General features: G+C 34.6%; 1 protein-coding gene across 1 annotated transcript; it reads left to right on the forward strand.

Annotated features, from left to right (window-relative positions):
• Positions 1-2,058: 2,058 nt before the first annotated feature.
• On the forward strand, positions 2,059-3,140 carry LOC119641894. The gene is made up of 3 exons (XM_038040784.1): positions 2,059-2,176; positions 2,317-2,593; positions 2,651-3,140. The coding sequence occupies exons 1-3, from the start codon at positions 2,059-2,061 to the stop codon at positions 3,138-3,140; spliced, it is 885 nt and encodes a 294-aa protein (XP_037896712.1).
• Positions 3,141-15,458: the final 12,318 nt, after the last annotated feature.

Below are 15,458 nucleotides of genomic sequence, written 5' to 3' on the forward strand. Positions count from 1 at the left end.
TAACAATCCTGTTAGAAAGATCAATATTTAAAGCATTAAGATTCAAGGGTAGTGAATTTTGGGAGGAGAAAAAATAGAGGGAGTGATTCTGCTTGTTTGCGCAATTTTGCGCTCTAAAGCCACAATCACCCGAAGCAGGGGGTAGGAAGCTTTGTTATTTTTGTCTATATTTTTCTGAGGCTTTGTTTGAATGTGAGACGACTTTGCAGAATCAGTGCAGCTAATATGGGGAAGGCTGTTGAAAATAATAGTCTCATCAGGTTTTCGATAGGAAAAATTTAATATTTGATTTGACGATGACAACTCCATAAGTACCATCGATAAAGCTAAGGAAGGGGTAGGCTAACATGGGCAGATGTACGCAAACAGGGAGGTAAAAACCTGCAAGCTACACTACAGGTTGGTCTTTCACACTTTGGACGAGATGAGTGCTCTAAGTAGCGACGCTCATCGAACATTGTTTTAACTTTTTTACAGGATTTCAGGAGTTCCTTACTTATTTGAGAAAACTTATTTTTTGTCTCCGTGAAAAATCGATGACCAGCTTTCTGCACTCGGAACATGGATGGATCCAAGACTGCGCCTACAGAAAGTCCAGTAATTGCTGCACAATTCGCATGAGAGTAATGTCTACAAAGCCGATCAGATTCAGGGTCTGTTTTGCATCGACAGGGTGTAAATAAACAATCCATGTTGAAAAACAACAGACAAAGACAAAAAGTTTGTCACGTATTCACAAAGTTTTCTAAGCATGCAAAATTTACACTATTATAAACAGGGTAAACAACTGTAAACGAAGCAAGCTAACGCGTATATTTGGAAAGCCAGAAGAAACAAGAAACAAAGAAAGACATGTTTTGACGAAAGCTCCAAGTGCTGATCACAAAAACCAAAATGGTATCCACAAGTAGAACAAGGCGATGGCTATAAATTAAAGGCAGAGAACTTTGCAATTGTTTAGGCTTAAGGCCGTAAAAACAAAAAAATAAAAAAGAACTACAATATTTATACGCACGAAACTGCTTAAATCAATTAAAAGTTGTTGCGCTGCTTTGTCCACTGATAGATCCAAATAGTGGCTAGCTGATTTGAGGGAAGTTCCTGATTAGATGGACTTCGCCGTATACTCTGATATTTCCGCTAATTTACTTGATATTTATGACAACAATGACATCAAAGTAAAAACATCACTATTTGACGGCACCACTAACTTCAACGCAATCAAGCTACAATTTGGTGTTGTTGCAACAAAAAGTATGTGGGATGATGACGAGCAAGTAGACCCCTTAATAACCTTCTTCAGAGGAGCAGCAGCGGAAATTATCCAGATAATCCCGGAAAGAAAAAGAACGGAATTCGCGGAAATTATGGATGCATTGGAAAGGAAATATGGTAGCAAACATGAGAAGAAGGTAAGCCATCTAGAGTTGTCTTCGCGCTGCCAGAAGCTGAACGAAAGGATCCAGGATTACGCTACCGAAATCGAACGCCTGGCCAATCTCGCTTATATCGGTGTGTCCAACGACGTGCTGGAACGATTGAAAATCGACGCCTTTGTTAGTGGAGTTCGTGACGCCGAGCTTAAAAAAACTATATGGACGTCACCTAAAACAACGTTTACGGAAACGCTTGGCTTCGCGCTTACATAAGAAGCAGCTAGTGTGCTATGGACGTCAAGCAGGAAGGCGAAACGCACGGAAGTTACCAGCGAGAACGATAATTTGGATGTGGTCTGCGCGGCGCTTCGGCAAGTCCTGCGCGAAAATAAGAAAGTGCCCGGTTCAAAAACACGCAAGTGTTATGTCTGCCGAAAACCTGGTCATTTTGGGGCTGCCGATCCAAACGCAAAAGGGCACACTCCACGTCACCTACACGGGATATTACGGAAGGTGCCCGCAAGATATCTAACGAAGAGGCATTAAATTAAAGAGAGTCAGCACAGCGGGGCAACGGCTGACTTAGAAATTTAGTAGCCCTAGGATGGTTATTACTTAAGCAAAGAGAAGTAGCAGCAGCCTAACAATCGATGGGAAGATCCAAGGCTGTAACCACATCATCATGCTGGACACTGGTGCCTCTCATTCAATTATCAACAGTGCAATAGTCAAAGAAAAGTTCGACCCGATAGTTGTAGCACGGTTCCAAACGGCAACAGGTGAGGAAGCTGCTATTAAAGGTAAAATTATTAGAAACATTTCGATTAGCGATGTTTCGATGAAGCATGAATTTCTGGTGGCAGATATAATGGACAAAGCGGGGGGCATCTTGGTATCACAAAAACCGTGGAGAAGATCAAGGAAAATTTCTATTGGGTAGGCATCAAGGATTCCGCAGCTGCATGGATTCGCAACTGCGATCAGTGCAGCAAATCGAAAGGCTCGAAAAGTAAGCCACGAGGGTGCTTGCAGCAGTATAATGTGGCTGCACCGTTCGAAAGAATCGCAATGGATATTGCTGGACTATTTCCAGCCAGCAATGCAGCAAATAAATACGTACTGGTAGTCATTGATTACTTCAGTAAATGGTCAGAAGTATACCCCATAGCTAACCAAGAACCAGTTTGGAACCCCCATCGAGCTGCATTCAGACCAAGGTAGAAACTTTGAATCTTCGATCTTTCAAAAGGTTTACAATTATTTGGCATTAATAGAACCAGAACGACTCCGTTGCATCCCCAGTCTGAAGGAATGGTCGAAAGGTTTAATCGAACGCTCCAAGGACATCTGCGAAAAGAGATCGACGACAATCAGCAGAATTGGGATGAAAACATACCAATCTTTTTCATAGCATACAGGTCATCAGTGCACAACACCACTGCTCTACCCCCTGCGCAGATTTTGTTCGGGTCTAATCTGAGGCTAACAGCAGACTTGAAATTCGGGACACCCCCTAATGTCCAAAGGACCGAGACCGAATATGTTTCTAGATTGAGAGTGATGTTGGATGAAATGCACCGACAGGTTCGAAATAAAACGCAAATTGTAAGTGACAGAATGAAAGCAAGATACGATCTAAGGGCTAACGCTGACGGATTTAAGGAAGGGGATTTAGTGCTATTGTACAATCTTTTAGGTAAAAAAGGTATGTCACCAAAACTGCGATGTAACTGGAAGGGTCGTACAAAATCATCACAAGGATAAATGACGTAGTCTACCGAATACGAAAACATCCCGGAGGAGGAACTAGATTCAAAGTGGTACACTTGGACCGACTGACCGCATATCGAACCGACCTTGCTCGGGACGGTCAAGATTAAGTGGAGGGTAGTGTTACGGAAAACCCATATCTAGTTAATTCCAGCTAAGGCATTTTCTAAAATAATAAATTCCTTAAAGAGAAAAAGAATATTTGAGTTAAGCAGGCGAAGGAATTCCAAAAAATGATTTGTAAATAATCCCACATTTAAAGAAATATAATTATAAACAAAAGAAATTTGAAGTGTATTTCTTTTAAATAAAATAACCGCGATCCTGTGATACGGACTGTATCTTATAAAAGCGAATTTCATAACAATGTCTTAAGAAATATATATAAAATCTATAGTGAGTTTATTAATATTGAGTTTTTTCGCTCCGCAAAAAGTAAATGCTTCTAAAATCTAGCCCATTATACAAACATAAAAATCAATTTTACTATATTGTACTACTAGAAAATGCATATTAAAAATTAAAAAAAAAACAAAAATCATTTTTCCAGTACACAAGAAAATTAAATAACTTTAACAACTCAAACAACATAGCGTTTTTATTATATAAGGAAGAATACGAAGAAAACAAATTGCATATTATTAAAAATTGATATTTAGTGGGGTATCCGTTTTACTTTATAACGTCATTTAGACTTTTTCACATTTCTGCCTAATTTTGCTTGTGTAGGAAACAGATATCTTATTCCATTCCTGTTCACTTTTTAGCTAAGGCCAGAATTTTCAAGAAAACACTAATCTCATTAATTTCGTTATATTGGGAGTTTTTCCTGGCAAATTCTAATCTTAGCTTCCTATTACGTTCTTGTATCAGCAACGTATGACAAGCATGGCAATGGTGTTGTTGTAGTATGCATTGGGTATACAATGGAGTCGCAAAATTGGTGTTTACAGACCGTTTCGAAACAACCAAAATTATTTAATGATATTGAAGGAAAATTTGAAAGATAGTGCGGACAACGTTGGAATTTTGGACACATTCAAATTCTACCAACATAACGACCTCGAGCATAACTACCGCTTAATTCAAGAATCGCTCTTATATAACTGTCCCAAAGTGCATATTATGCACCCTCTACCACAAATCACCAGGCATGAACCACATAAAAAAAACAGACCGCCCTATGCGAAAAATCAGAATCTCTTTCGTCCAAGATCTAAAAAATAGACTATAAGAGGAATTCCTACGTTTTTTTTCGTGTTCTTCCTTAAATGAAAAAAAACCCCTATTAATGACGATATGTTTTTTGAGTTGTTGAAGTTTTTTGATTTTCTTCTCTACTGGAATAATGCTCTGTTGTTTTTCTTATATTTTAATATGTATTCACAAGCAGTACAAAATAGGAAAAGAAATTTTTATGCTTTGACAATGAACTAGGTTTTACAAGCGTTTTTTGTCGGCCAAAAAAACATGATATTAATGAGATTCATTGTGCTTTATGTAATAAAACACAGATCGTATGAACTAACGAAAGCGGGTAAATACGTGAAATCACAGTAGGGCGGTTTGTTCTACAATATTAAGCTTTCCTTGCATCATCGAAAGAAAGGGGTAAAAAATTTGACCTCATAATTACGCTTCATAAATTACTTGTTTCTAAAGCAATTTATTCGTTCATTGTATTCTTTTATATTTATTTAAAAAATTTGCCAAAATTATTTCGTCTGAGCATTCTCCATAATATTTGCGTTTGTTGCTTTTCTTAATGATGTGTGGGTAAGAATATCAAGGAAAATAAGTTTGTAACTTTGCCAAATATTACTTCCATCCATAACTAAATGTAAACGTTTTCCAAAATTGCAATAAAAAAATTCATAGGACGATTTCTTTCGTCTACTCATTTTTCTCCTCCCACTTATTGAGATAAAGAAAGACAATGATGACATGAAAAAAAAATAATTTTCAAAGCTTCATGTCACTGCACATAAAATGGAAAAAGCAAAAGACCTTTAAAGGGAACACTTCGACAGCCTTCCACTGATGAAATCGAAATTTGTGTGTTGTTCGGGGATTCGCAACACGGCTAAACAATTCGCCATACTGTATAACGCCAAGGGAAAGGCTCATCCAGTTTTTTCATCAAAATCCAATGTATTTTTCTTATATTTTACATAAAGTTGACCCGATTATATATGTGCCATTTTGATCGATAACATTTTGTAAATTTTTTGGTAAGACCGTTGTTTCGTTGCTATAGAATTTCTGAAATGACGCAAGTGGTTTTTTACAGACAGACCTTTTTTAGAAGCAAGGCTAAACGAATGAAGCAAGATCGGTCCCGTATGGTGGATGCATCATCAATTCCTAACTGGGTTCTCCCATTTTTTTTTGGAGTCATTACAGATCTGGTATTGTCGAGATGGAAAATTAGGCAATCCTTATTGATCTATACTGAAAGTCAAATCACTTTCCAAAAACTTCCTTGAGCAAGCAGTGGAAGAAGTTTATATTAAAAACAAAAATAAAGGTAAGAAAATACCGGATGAACTTGTCTCGCGTCGTAATGAGTCTGTGAATTGTTTTACCGATTTCTAAATCGATGTCTGTCACGTGTAAAATATTAGGCGCTTACATGTACTCCGATCACTTTTCATTCCAAAAAGGACATATTGAGAAAAATTTGTACAATATATAATCAATATATTAATCAAAGTATTTTCCATCAATTTTTAGAATTTTTTTAGATTTGCAAAGTTGGTGGATAAATTTTTCTTAACAATATGGAACTAGAAGATGAGAGATAAATTTTATCTCATTCACTTTTTTATAATAATGAATAAGAGCATGGACCGCTAAGCATTTTATTGGTGACGGGTAATGTGGATTCGGCCCCAACCAGACGCAAGTTTCTTATTTGTGTTTTTTCATAATTAAATTTCACGACTTTGGATATGCATTTATATAAAAAAATTATACAACTGACCGTGATTTTCAATAGTAGACATAGAATAGAAGACAACTTAAACAATCAATACTGCAGAAGACATTTCAATAGCAGTGTGTATTGTAGTTGGCCCAGCATATTATTGAAATATTGCTTTCAACACTTTTTAACCAACTGAAAATCAAAAGGGATTAAGAAAATTTGGGATGCAGATTAGCATTGCTACGTGCGCATAAACAGACGAACATAACACACATTAATCTATGTATTTTTCTCAGAGTAACGACGATTGAAGTTTATTTATGTTATATTTTATTAAATCAACCCTTATGCTAAGGAACAGAAAAATAAGATTAAACTCTAAGCTCTTGCACGCATTGCACTTTTTGTCCTTCAGAGCAGCTTTGACATGTTTTCCATTTTTAAATGTTTAATGGAAGCACAAAAAGCCCTGAGGAACGATTAATTACCTGCAGCAGTTATTCAAAATAAAATCTATTGTTGCACACATTTACCTGTCTAAGTCTTTATAGCTATTTTTGTTTTTTTAATGCGATTTATTCAAAACTCTTTGAAACAACTTTCTTTAGCAGAGTAGGGAATTCTTGATATGCCAATTTAAATATTTTTTATTAATAAATGATTGCGTTTTTTGATCAAAAGTTTTTCATTCAGATGCTCGTCAGTCACAAACTAATTAACATTTTTAAAAAATTCTGCGTATTTTGCTTTCCATAGGCAAGTATGTTAAGCGATTTTTTTAATTTAAATTTGCCACATCTACACTGCTACACAGTTAAGTTGAAGATGCCAAGCGAGAAGTGTGATATCATTTTTTAGTACGTTTCATACTTAACTTTTTTCTTGAATACATAAATGTATGCTTAGCATATTCTCGAATATTATTATTATGCTGCTACAGCGGTTTTTCCTTCTTAAGGGGTAATAACAACTTGTGCTCGAGAAATATAGGACTAATTTATTTATAAAAATTAAAAGGTTTTTACAATGAAGGCAAACAGCCTTACAACGCTCTTATTTCCTATTTTTTCAAAAAAAAATCGTAACTTTCGTAAGAAAAAACTTTTTCCCTATTTGACCTCCGTTATTGCCCGCCGCAGAAATAATAAACCAAAAAATTTGTAGAAATATGATACATAAGCGTAGCGATAGAAAGCATCAGAAGGTTCTCTCAAAACATTGCTTTCAAGGAGAACGTGGTGGATTTTATATATATTATATCCTGAACCATTTGTGGGCAGGGATATATTAGGTTTGTACGAGTGCATGCACCACAGAAGAACTTGAGATAAACTTGCCTTTTCTTACACCTTGAATAGCCAGTCTGTCCATCTTGTTTTATTGTGCTTCATACGTTCATTGCGTCATTCGAAATTTCAAACCGTGCAACAAATCTGCAACGAATGTTAGTTTAGACCAAAAATACTTCTCAAAATTGTTGAGGCTTTGGCGTTAAATTGGTACGATAATCTAACGAACTAACAAACGCGCATTCGTAGATGTGTGCTTTTTGTCATTTTCTGCCTGATCCCATTCTACGAACTTCTTATTTTTGTTTATTATGTTTTTTTTAATCTACTGCACAAGTTCATTGCTACTACCCTCGTGAACAACAATTCTTCCATTCAAGCTTATTGTTGAAAGTTAAAGTCAATGAAAGGAAAACATGGAGAAATTGATTGACACTAACATTACCCAACATTAGAAAATATTTCGCAACTGACCAGCGCAATAGCAAACCGTTCGCCAAACCAACAACTGGAAACATTAATAGGATACAATGTCTATTGGTCAGCATCCCGAACGTCGACTACCTTTGACAAAAACCAAAGACAAACAGAAAGGAATGTAATTTGCAAAGGCATTAGTGTCATTACTATAAATACATGCTGAAGTCGTTGCTGTCTTTTTCTATTTGTAAATGAAGTCAATGAATTTTGATTTACGATTTGATGAGCAAAACAAGTGAGTTCGAAGCTCTTCGCGATGTTATTTTGTCAAAAAACTTTAGAGGGCGGAGGAAGAAAAAAGTACAAATGTCAATTTTTTGTCTGAAAGATAAGCTTTATTGATTTTTGGTATAATGATGAACGTGCAGTCTTCAGTTATTGTTTTTCTATCTTCAATTCACCGAATGAAGCTGTTTTGTACCAGAAGATCTTTATATACTCGTTAAACGGGCTACAAACATTGCTCCGGGGTTCCGTTAGGCTGGAGCTAAGTATAACGCAGGAGTGCAAAGGATATCTGGTCTTATAGCATACGTCATTTTTTCCATTGATATACATAATATGGTGTTTTTCTTGCTCATAATTCGACTTGCGCAAAGTCCAATAAATCTCTACAGATAACTTCTGCAATATATTATAACATAATAGGTGCTTCCGTTAATTTTGGCCATTTTTTCACTTGAAGATGGCGTTTGTTGAGATAATTGTGTGCGATATTGTGTCCAAAGGAATTTTATTGGTTTGGCAGCGACCCAATTATCGACCCATTATCGCGCTACTTCAATTTTGCGGAGTCGCATGTCAGCCACGCCGTGCTGCTCTTTTGGTATCTTTCTCACCTGTAAATGTTTGGAAACGGTTGATTCGTCCGTTGCTATGCTGTTCGAAAGTTCTTCGAGAGTTTGAGCTGGGATATCGGCCACTAAGTCGTGTGATTCATACTCTTTGAACTCGCTCTCGGCCATTGGCATCAAAATGGTCACTTTTGCTAAACCTTTGCTTGGGGTATGATGGAGTAGCATCTAAAAATGTTTGAGGGGCTTCGACACCAAGTTTCTTCAAATCAGGCAACAAGAGTGATCAAATGTACAACTTTGAGCGCTCCATGACTAACATCGGCGTACGCTGAATAGATCGACAATAGTAAATGTAAAACCCACTATCCCTATAAATCCCTGCTAAAAAATGCAATAGTTTTGACGGAAGTGAAATGTGCAAAATTTTCATAGAGTGGAACACATTTTTGAACCCCCGAATAAGCATTCTTACAAGTAATAAGTTTTTGTATTACAACATATGACAATGAATTTGAATGTTCAGAATAACGTTTCGGCACATAAATTCACCGCGATAGGTTTGAACCATGAATATCCTTGTTTCGTACAAAAGCGTTTAGATGGTAATGCGGCTTGATTTTTGGTATCTTGTTCTCGAGAATAATGAAAGTATAGTATTAGTTGACGTGGTTTTGGGGAACGTATGTGATGCTTAGCTTTGTCTGGTTATGAGGTTTTTACTTGTATTTTTTTGGTAACTTTATAATATTAAACAACTTCAATTCAACTTTTATTCTTTTTAATGTCATTATTGCTTTATTATCTATCGATACTCATCCGAAGGAAAATTTTTATTAAAGCTGCTTGCATTTAAAAGAAGAAAAAAAGTGACACAGCACTGTGGTTTTTGAGGGTTTTCCGGAACAAGACGTCATTCTATTACCCGTTATTTCTTTCGTAGAATTTATAATAAACCGCTCTTCAGTAATTTTTATTTTTTTGCCGCATCTCGCCTCAGAGATGCTTTTAATGACAAGCGTGCAATCTAAAAGTAGATTGTTGGTGGAACGTGTTAAAAAGAGGATAGTGACAGTGTAGATTTTTGCCTATTCCTATAGAAAACAAAAAGAGTACTTTGTGGAACTGTAGCGAAAAAAGGAAGCGTTTAAATTGGTCTTCAAGATATAAAGAAAATATATTAACAAATCCGTGATTAAAAAGACTGCATTTAAACTTCGCAGGCTTTGAATGAGTATATTTATTTGATCTTGATTTATTTGATGTACAAAAAGCATCCATTATATATACTATTAAGGTATATGCGCAAATTCATCATCTATTTGAGAAAAATTGTCAAATAATAAAAATTAAGAAGCGCCGGATGTTCAATTACACCAAAGGTTATAGTTGCATATAATTTCGGCAATTTTGGGAATGCCAGTCGAGTCATCAGAATTACACTTCAGATCAGATCGGGAAACCAGATTGCATAAAGACAGCCAGGGAAATAGGCGGACGCAAAGACGAAAGGGTGAACATAATTAAATCGATAATCTTATGCTAATTCAGGATGTATGTCGGGTTGTTTGTTTGTCTGATGTTTACGTCCGAACATTGTAAACTAACTAGCCTATAATACACCCTCCTTTCGGTTTTGAATATAGGGTTCTTTAGGGTTAATGCCATATTCTTGGGAATACACTTAAGCAGTAAGGTTAGGTCCATTAGGACCTATTACCATAGGTCGATATGGAGCGTACTCAATTTATCTAAAGGGCGATGGGGTGTTACTTCGCTTGAAGAATACTCTTGCAATAAAATGGCAAAAATTTTCTAATTTAACATTACCTATATAGAGTGGTGTTTGTCGCGTTTTGTTCTAAAATACAGATAAAGAATTCGATGGAAATGCTTCAGGAATAACATTTTTAGCTCGGCTTCGTTTTCGCAAGAAGTATGATTTCATTAATTTCAAAGGAATAAAAGTGTTGCAAAGAAAAATCTGCTTTTCTTAACCCAAAAAAATAAATTCACTAAATAAGGTTTTGTTATCTAAATATTACTGATACAATTCTACATAGAATTAAACCAATCTTATGAAGATTTACTATTGTACTGCGAATTCTATACAGAGTAGGATAAAACTCCGCTATTGTCACGAACGTTATAAAAGGTGCAATGATATAATTAATACGTGAAATTTCATTTGACCAAAAGATATTCTCCTTTAATGCTTTATTGCTGATTGCTATATGCACACTAGCTAAACAAAACGACTCACCTTCCGATACTGGACGTAAAATTTAATTTGATAAGCTTTTAATTAGATAAAGCAGGAAAAAGATAAAGCACAAAGCGTACAAATTTTTCATAGCAAAATATTCGCTATGCGGGGATTCTCGCCCTGAAGATTATTTAAAAATTTATGGGTAGAATAAGGTTGCCGAAGTTCACTGCTTATCATTAAGTGGAGTCACTAAAAAATTTGTTCTGATAAGTAATTATCTTAACAATTGTGATTTATTTGTTATTTGATTAATTTTGTGATTTAAACTTTCAAAGTTTTCTCAAATAGTAATCTTAAACTGTTCTTCCCAGGGATTTTTAAAAAAACATGCCAGCACAACACAAACGTTTCTGTTATTTTAAATTACTAATAAAAAAATTGATGTAAGATATTATAGAAAGACTAGGTTATCATAAGATTGACAAAAACGAAGGTTTCGCTATTATTTTCTTTGCTGTTTAGCCGCGTATACTTACGCAAAGTTAAAGCGCCATGAACTTATGTATAATATAGCATACAACTAAGTAAAAAATATTTTGGAAAATGCGACGTGCTACCATTAAGCGAATGTCATAAACGTGTGCGTTCGTTTCGTTTCTTTCTTTCCGCTTCGTTTTTATTCCCACATACTATAATTTTAACTTATCTCCCCCATCAGCTATCTCCCATACCATGGAAAATTTCTGGAAGCCCTTTATTTATATCCCACTTACAAGTTCGTGGTAAGCAGGAATAACTAAAAACACTCGTTCGTTCGAATATCTAAACTTTCTTTTAAAGATACACCTCGCTTCGTACTAAATTCTACTTTTGTGCCCTTTCGATAAGAGATTAATATATGTATTTTATTGTTATTTGATTTTTATTTAAGGCGCCAAGGTTTCCAGGACTTACTTTTGCTATAGCTAATGAGGAAATGTTTAAGAATATTGCGTGTTTTTATTGTATGATAATGAACATCAGTAGTAAATAAAAATGTAATATTATGTAAGGCTAATTTCAAAGGAATGTAGAGCCGGAAAAACAAGTGTCATCATGACTTCTATAATGGAGAGCTTAAAAAAAGATTTATTTTATTGAAACTTTTTGCGCATTTCTCATGCTTTATTAAGAGTGCCTAATTGTTACTTTCTTATTTACGTTTAGTTTTCTCAAGTCTCCTGCAATTTAATATAAAAATATTTAGCTTAACAATTTATAAGAATGAAATCGATCGATTTGTCTAAAATGGTCGCTGAAAAGTGGTTTTTATACTTTCTTTACGTTTTCTTAAGTGAAATTAAATTTTTTTATAATTTTTTTCTTATATGAAAACCTTCGCATATAAGCATTGCGGCCTAGCCCCTCGCGAGCAACTTGAGCCTAACACCACGAACAGCATGATTTCTGCATTTATCGTGCATGAAAGTACACTTATACACGCTCACTTGCAATCATATGTGAAAAAGAAAGGGAAAAATTTTTAATGCCGACCTGGCGCCATTTCATCCTGGCTGCACTCAAGGCGAATAAGTAACAAAGATTGGAAGGAGCAACTGAAGCATAATGAACAAAAAAGAAAGGAAAAGCAAATTGTTATAATGAACTTGCAAAACATTGTGTTACTTTAGCAACTACGCAGCTGATAACGGAAACTATCGAATAAAACAATACGTATATATATGAAAATACTTCGCATCTATTTAATAATTAGGTGACTGAATTGTTTGAATCATTAATTATAATAAAACATAAAGCAATAAAGAATAAATTCCAAACGGAAAAAAGCTAAAAATAAATCCTTGTGCTCACGCACGTAGTAAAAAAGTTCAAAACGCCTTTGACTGGTTCTGAGATACTCATGTTTCTTTTGTAAACAGATGAAAATTTCTACGTTTAATGATAGAAACGACATGAGCGCAGGTTGTGCCATAGATATAACTACAACGGGTTATAACGTTCTTTCTCGACCTTTGGCTTTCAGAACGGCAGCAAAATTCGATTGCCTTCAGTGTGCAGTTTTGAATTTATCATGGGATCTCGGAAACAATTTGCGAAAGCAAAATAAGTACACAAGAAAAAATTCTGTACGGAATGGACCGATGCTCGTTTCCTCTTATAATATCTAAATTAAAGACATTAAAGAAGACATAAAAGTAAAGACCAAATTTTCAGAGTAAATCATAGTTTTTCGAAGATTGATTTTTAAAAATTGTCGTCGTTTGTAAATTGCATTTTTCGATCTAAAAATTTTCTTTCTGAGCAAATCGGCTATATTTTACTTTACTGGGTGATGAAATATTTGGATCAAGAGATGAAGCTATTGTGAAGGATGGAACGTATTTTGAAGGTTTTGATAAATTGTTCCATAAAAAAAAGGAGAAACTTTGGACTTATTGTGTCAGATTTGATTAACAAAGTGAAGTGTCGCGTAAAAATTTTTTTACTTGCTTAGTCTGACAAGAACACACGAGAAACATTACTGTGTTTTATACAGCAGACATAAATAAGAAAAACAGAAGAGTAAAAAGGATAGAAGAAAACAAGGAAAACCGTTGTTAGCACCTTTCTTTAATTGCGTGAGTAGCCACTATGAAAAATACGGGCAGGCAGTAGCACAAGACAAAATCGAGAAAAAATGTCATCTTGGAGCAATATATAGACATGAAAACAAGTGAAACAACAGATGAAAATCAATGGGGTAGGAACGATAGGGTGGGGTAGGGATATTATGATTATGTTTCATTGTTTATTGACATATGTATAAATCTATGTATGTGCAGCACATAATAGGTAATAATATCATCTTGTGTCTACTAATAATAGATTTTTCTAATCTATTGATAAACATATTCAAGTTTAGTGTAGCTACGACACTTTTTCTTCAGATATTCCAACAAAAGTTTTTGTTTGCTCTCTTAAACATGGTTTTTCGCTTCCGTAAAAAATTTTTTTTGCTTCCCTTGCGGCGTACCCAATTCATATATTTGCTTATACAACACAAAAAAGAAGTAAATAATTTATTTATTATAAGTATAACCCAAAGCGGGTAATCGTTGAAAATGATTTTTTACTGTGGCTGTGCAAGAGTTTGGTGCGCAATATATGGCAAAGAACAATGTTTGAATAAAAGAGAAGTTATGCCAATGCTGGGTACGATTCAACAGTCTCATGATTTCTATATAAACTTTCTTTTAATAAGATGTATTGACCGACCTAACATTGACAAGCAAATACCAGCTAAAAATGAGCATGCTGCTTAATTATTAAATTAAAATATGAGCGTATAATACATAAGTATGTTCCATTCGGTTGACATAGCAAATGATAACACAGAGCAACAATTTAAGTGAAAAAATCAGAAACCAAGTTAAACGAAGCTCAATGATTTGAAACAAATGTTTAATTAATGCTTATTAAATGTTCATTTTTTTATCATGTCAATATAGCCTAAACCTTTCTTCTTCACCTTTTCACTTCATTTTTAATTTTGTCCAAAAAGTTTTTAATGACAGCCTTTTATGTTATTGCACTAATCGATAACTCATCGAAGATCATTATTTCACTTTTATTACTTTTCCTACCATCTTGGAAAATTTCCGTCGTTAATGAGATTAGGTAGTCTTTATATATCTGTTAATTATCTCAAATATGCGCATTTCGTAGCAATATTTTGCTTTCGTTTTCCCTTGAATATGCTACTCGACTGCAATCCTACGATCGAAGAATTTTAGTTTAATTGGAAATGATTTAAAAGAAGGGCATCGATTTGCATTTTTTTGTTTTTTGGAATAGGTCGTAGAATAGCAAAATTGGAAGCCATCAAAAAGTTTTTCTCGTCTACTAGGTCTCACTTTTAAGGAGCAATTGAAACGCGAACAGGATGAGGAAAAACCGATAATAACAGTAAAAAGAAATCGAAGAACGTTTAACGATAACGATACTTGTTATATTTGAGACAATTTTTATTGTTTTATTAGTTCAGTGGTTTCGCGTGCTTCTGCTTGCAGAGCAGAATTGTGTTCAACATATCAAGTCAACATACCATCTAATATGACAACGCTACGATGGTCATTTAGACCAAATTTCTCCCTTATAATTTCTCTTTTATATCCTTTTTTTTACATGGTACATAGTATCTATTAAAAGCTAATAAAAGAAAAATACCCAAAAATAAACCGTTCCCTCATTTGGATTTACGAAGGTACGAATTGCTGGTCGCGAGTAACTTTCATTCGTCGATGTTTACTTTAAGTCTAGTTCACAAACGTAACAATTATAAGACGACTTGAAATTTACAAGGACTTCAATCTTGTAAGTTTACAAGTAATTTTTAAATATTTTTTGTGAAAAACTTTTTAATGCATATCAAAGAACGTATCTTTCAAGCTTATTTACTAGTCATTTTTCTAACATCATATGAAATTTTCGTGGGCATCTTTTGAGTTACATTTATAAGTTGAACCTTTTTCAGCTTGAGAGCGGCCCTTTGATAATTCGAAGCATGAAAAATGGTAATTAGTGGTAATAATTAATGGTAACGAACAAAGAAGACGTCTGAGGTGCAATATCCCA

This window comes from Glossina fuscipes, unplaced genomic scaffold, assembly GCF_014805625.2.
Source record: "Glossina fuscipes isolate IAEA_lab_2018 unplaced genomic scaffold, Yale_Gfus_2 188, whole genome shotgun sequence".
Classification (NCBI taxonomy): Eukaryota; Metazoa; Arthropoda; class Insecta; order Diptera; family Glossinidae; genus Glossina; species Glossina fuscipes.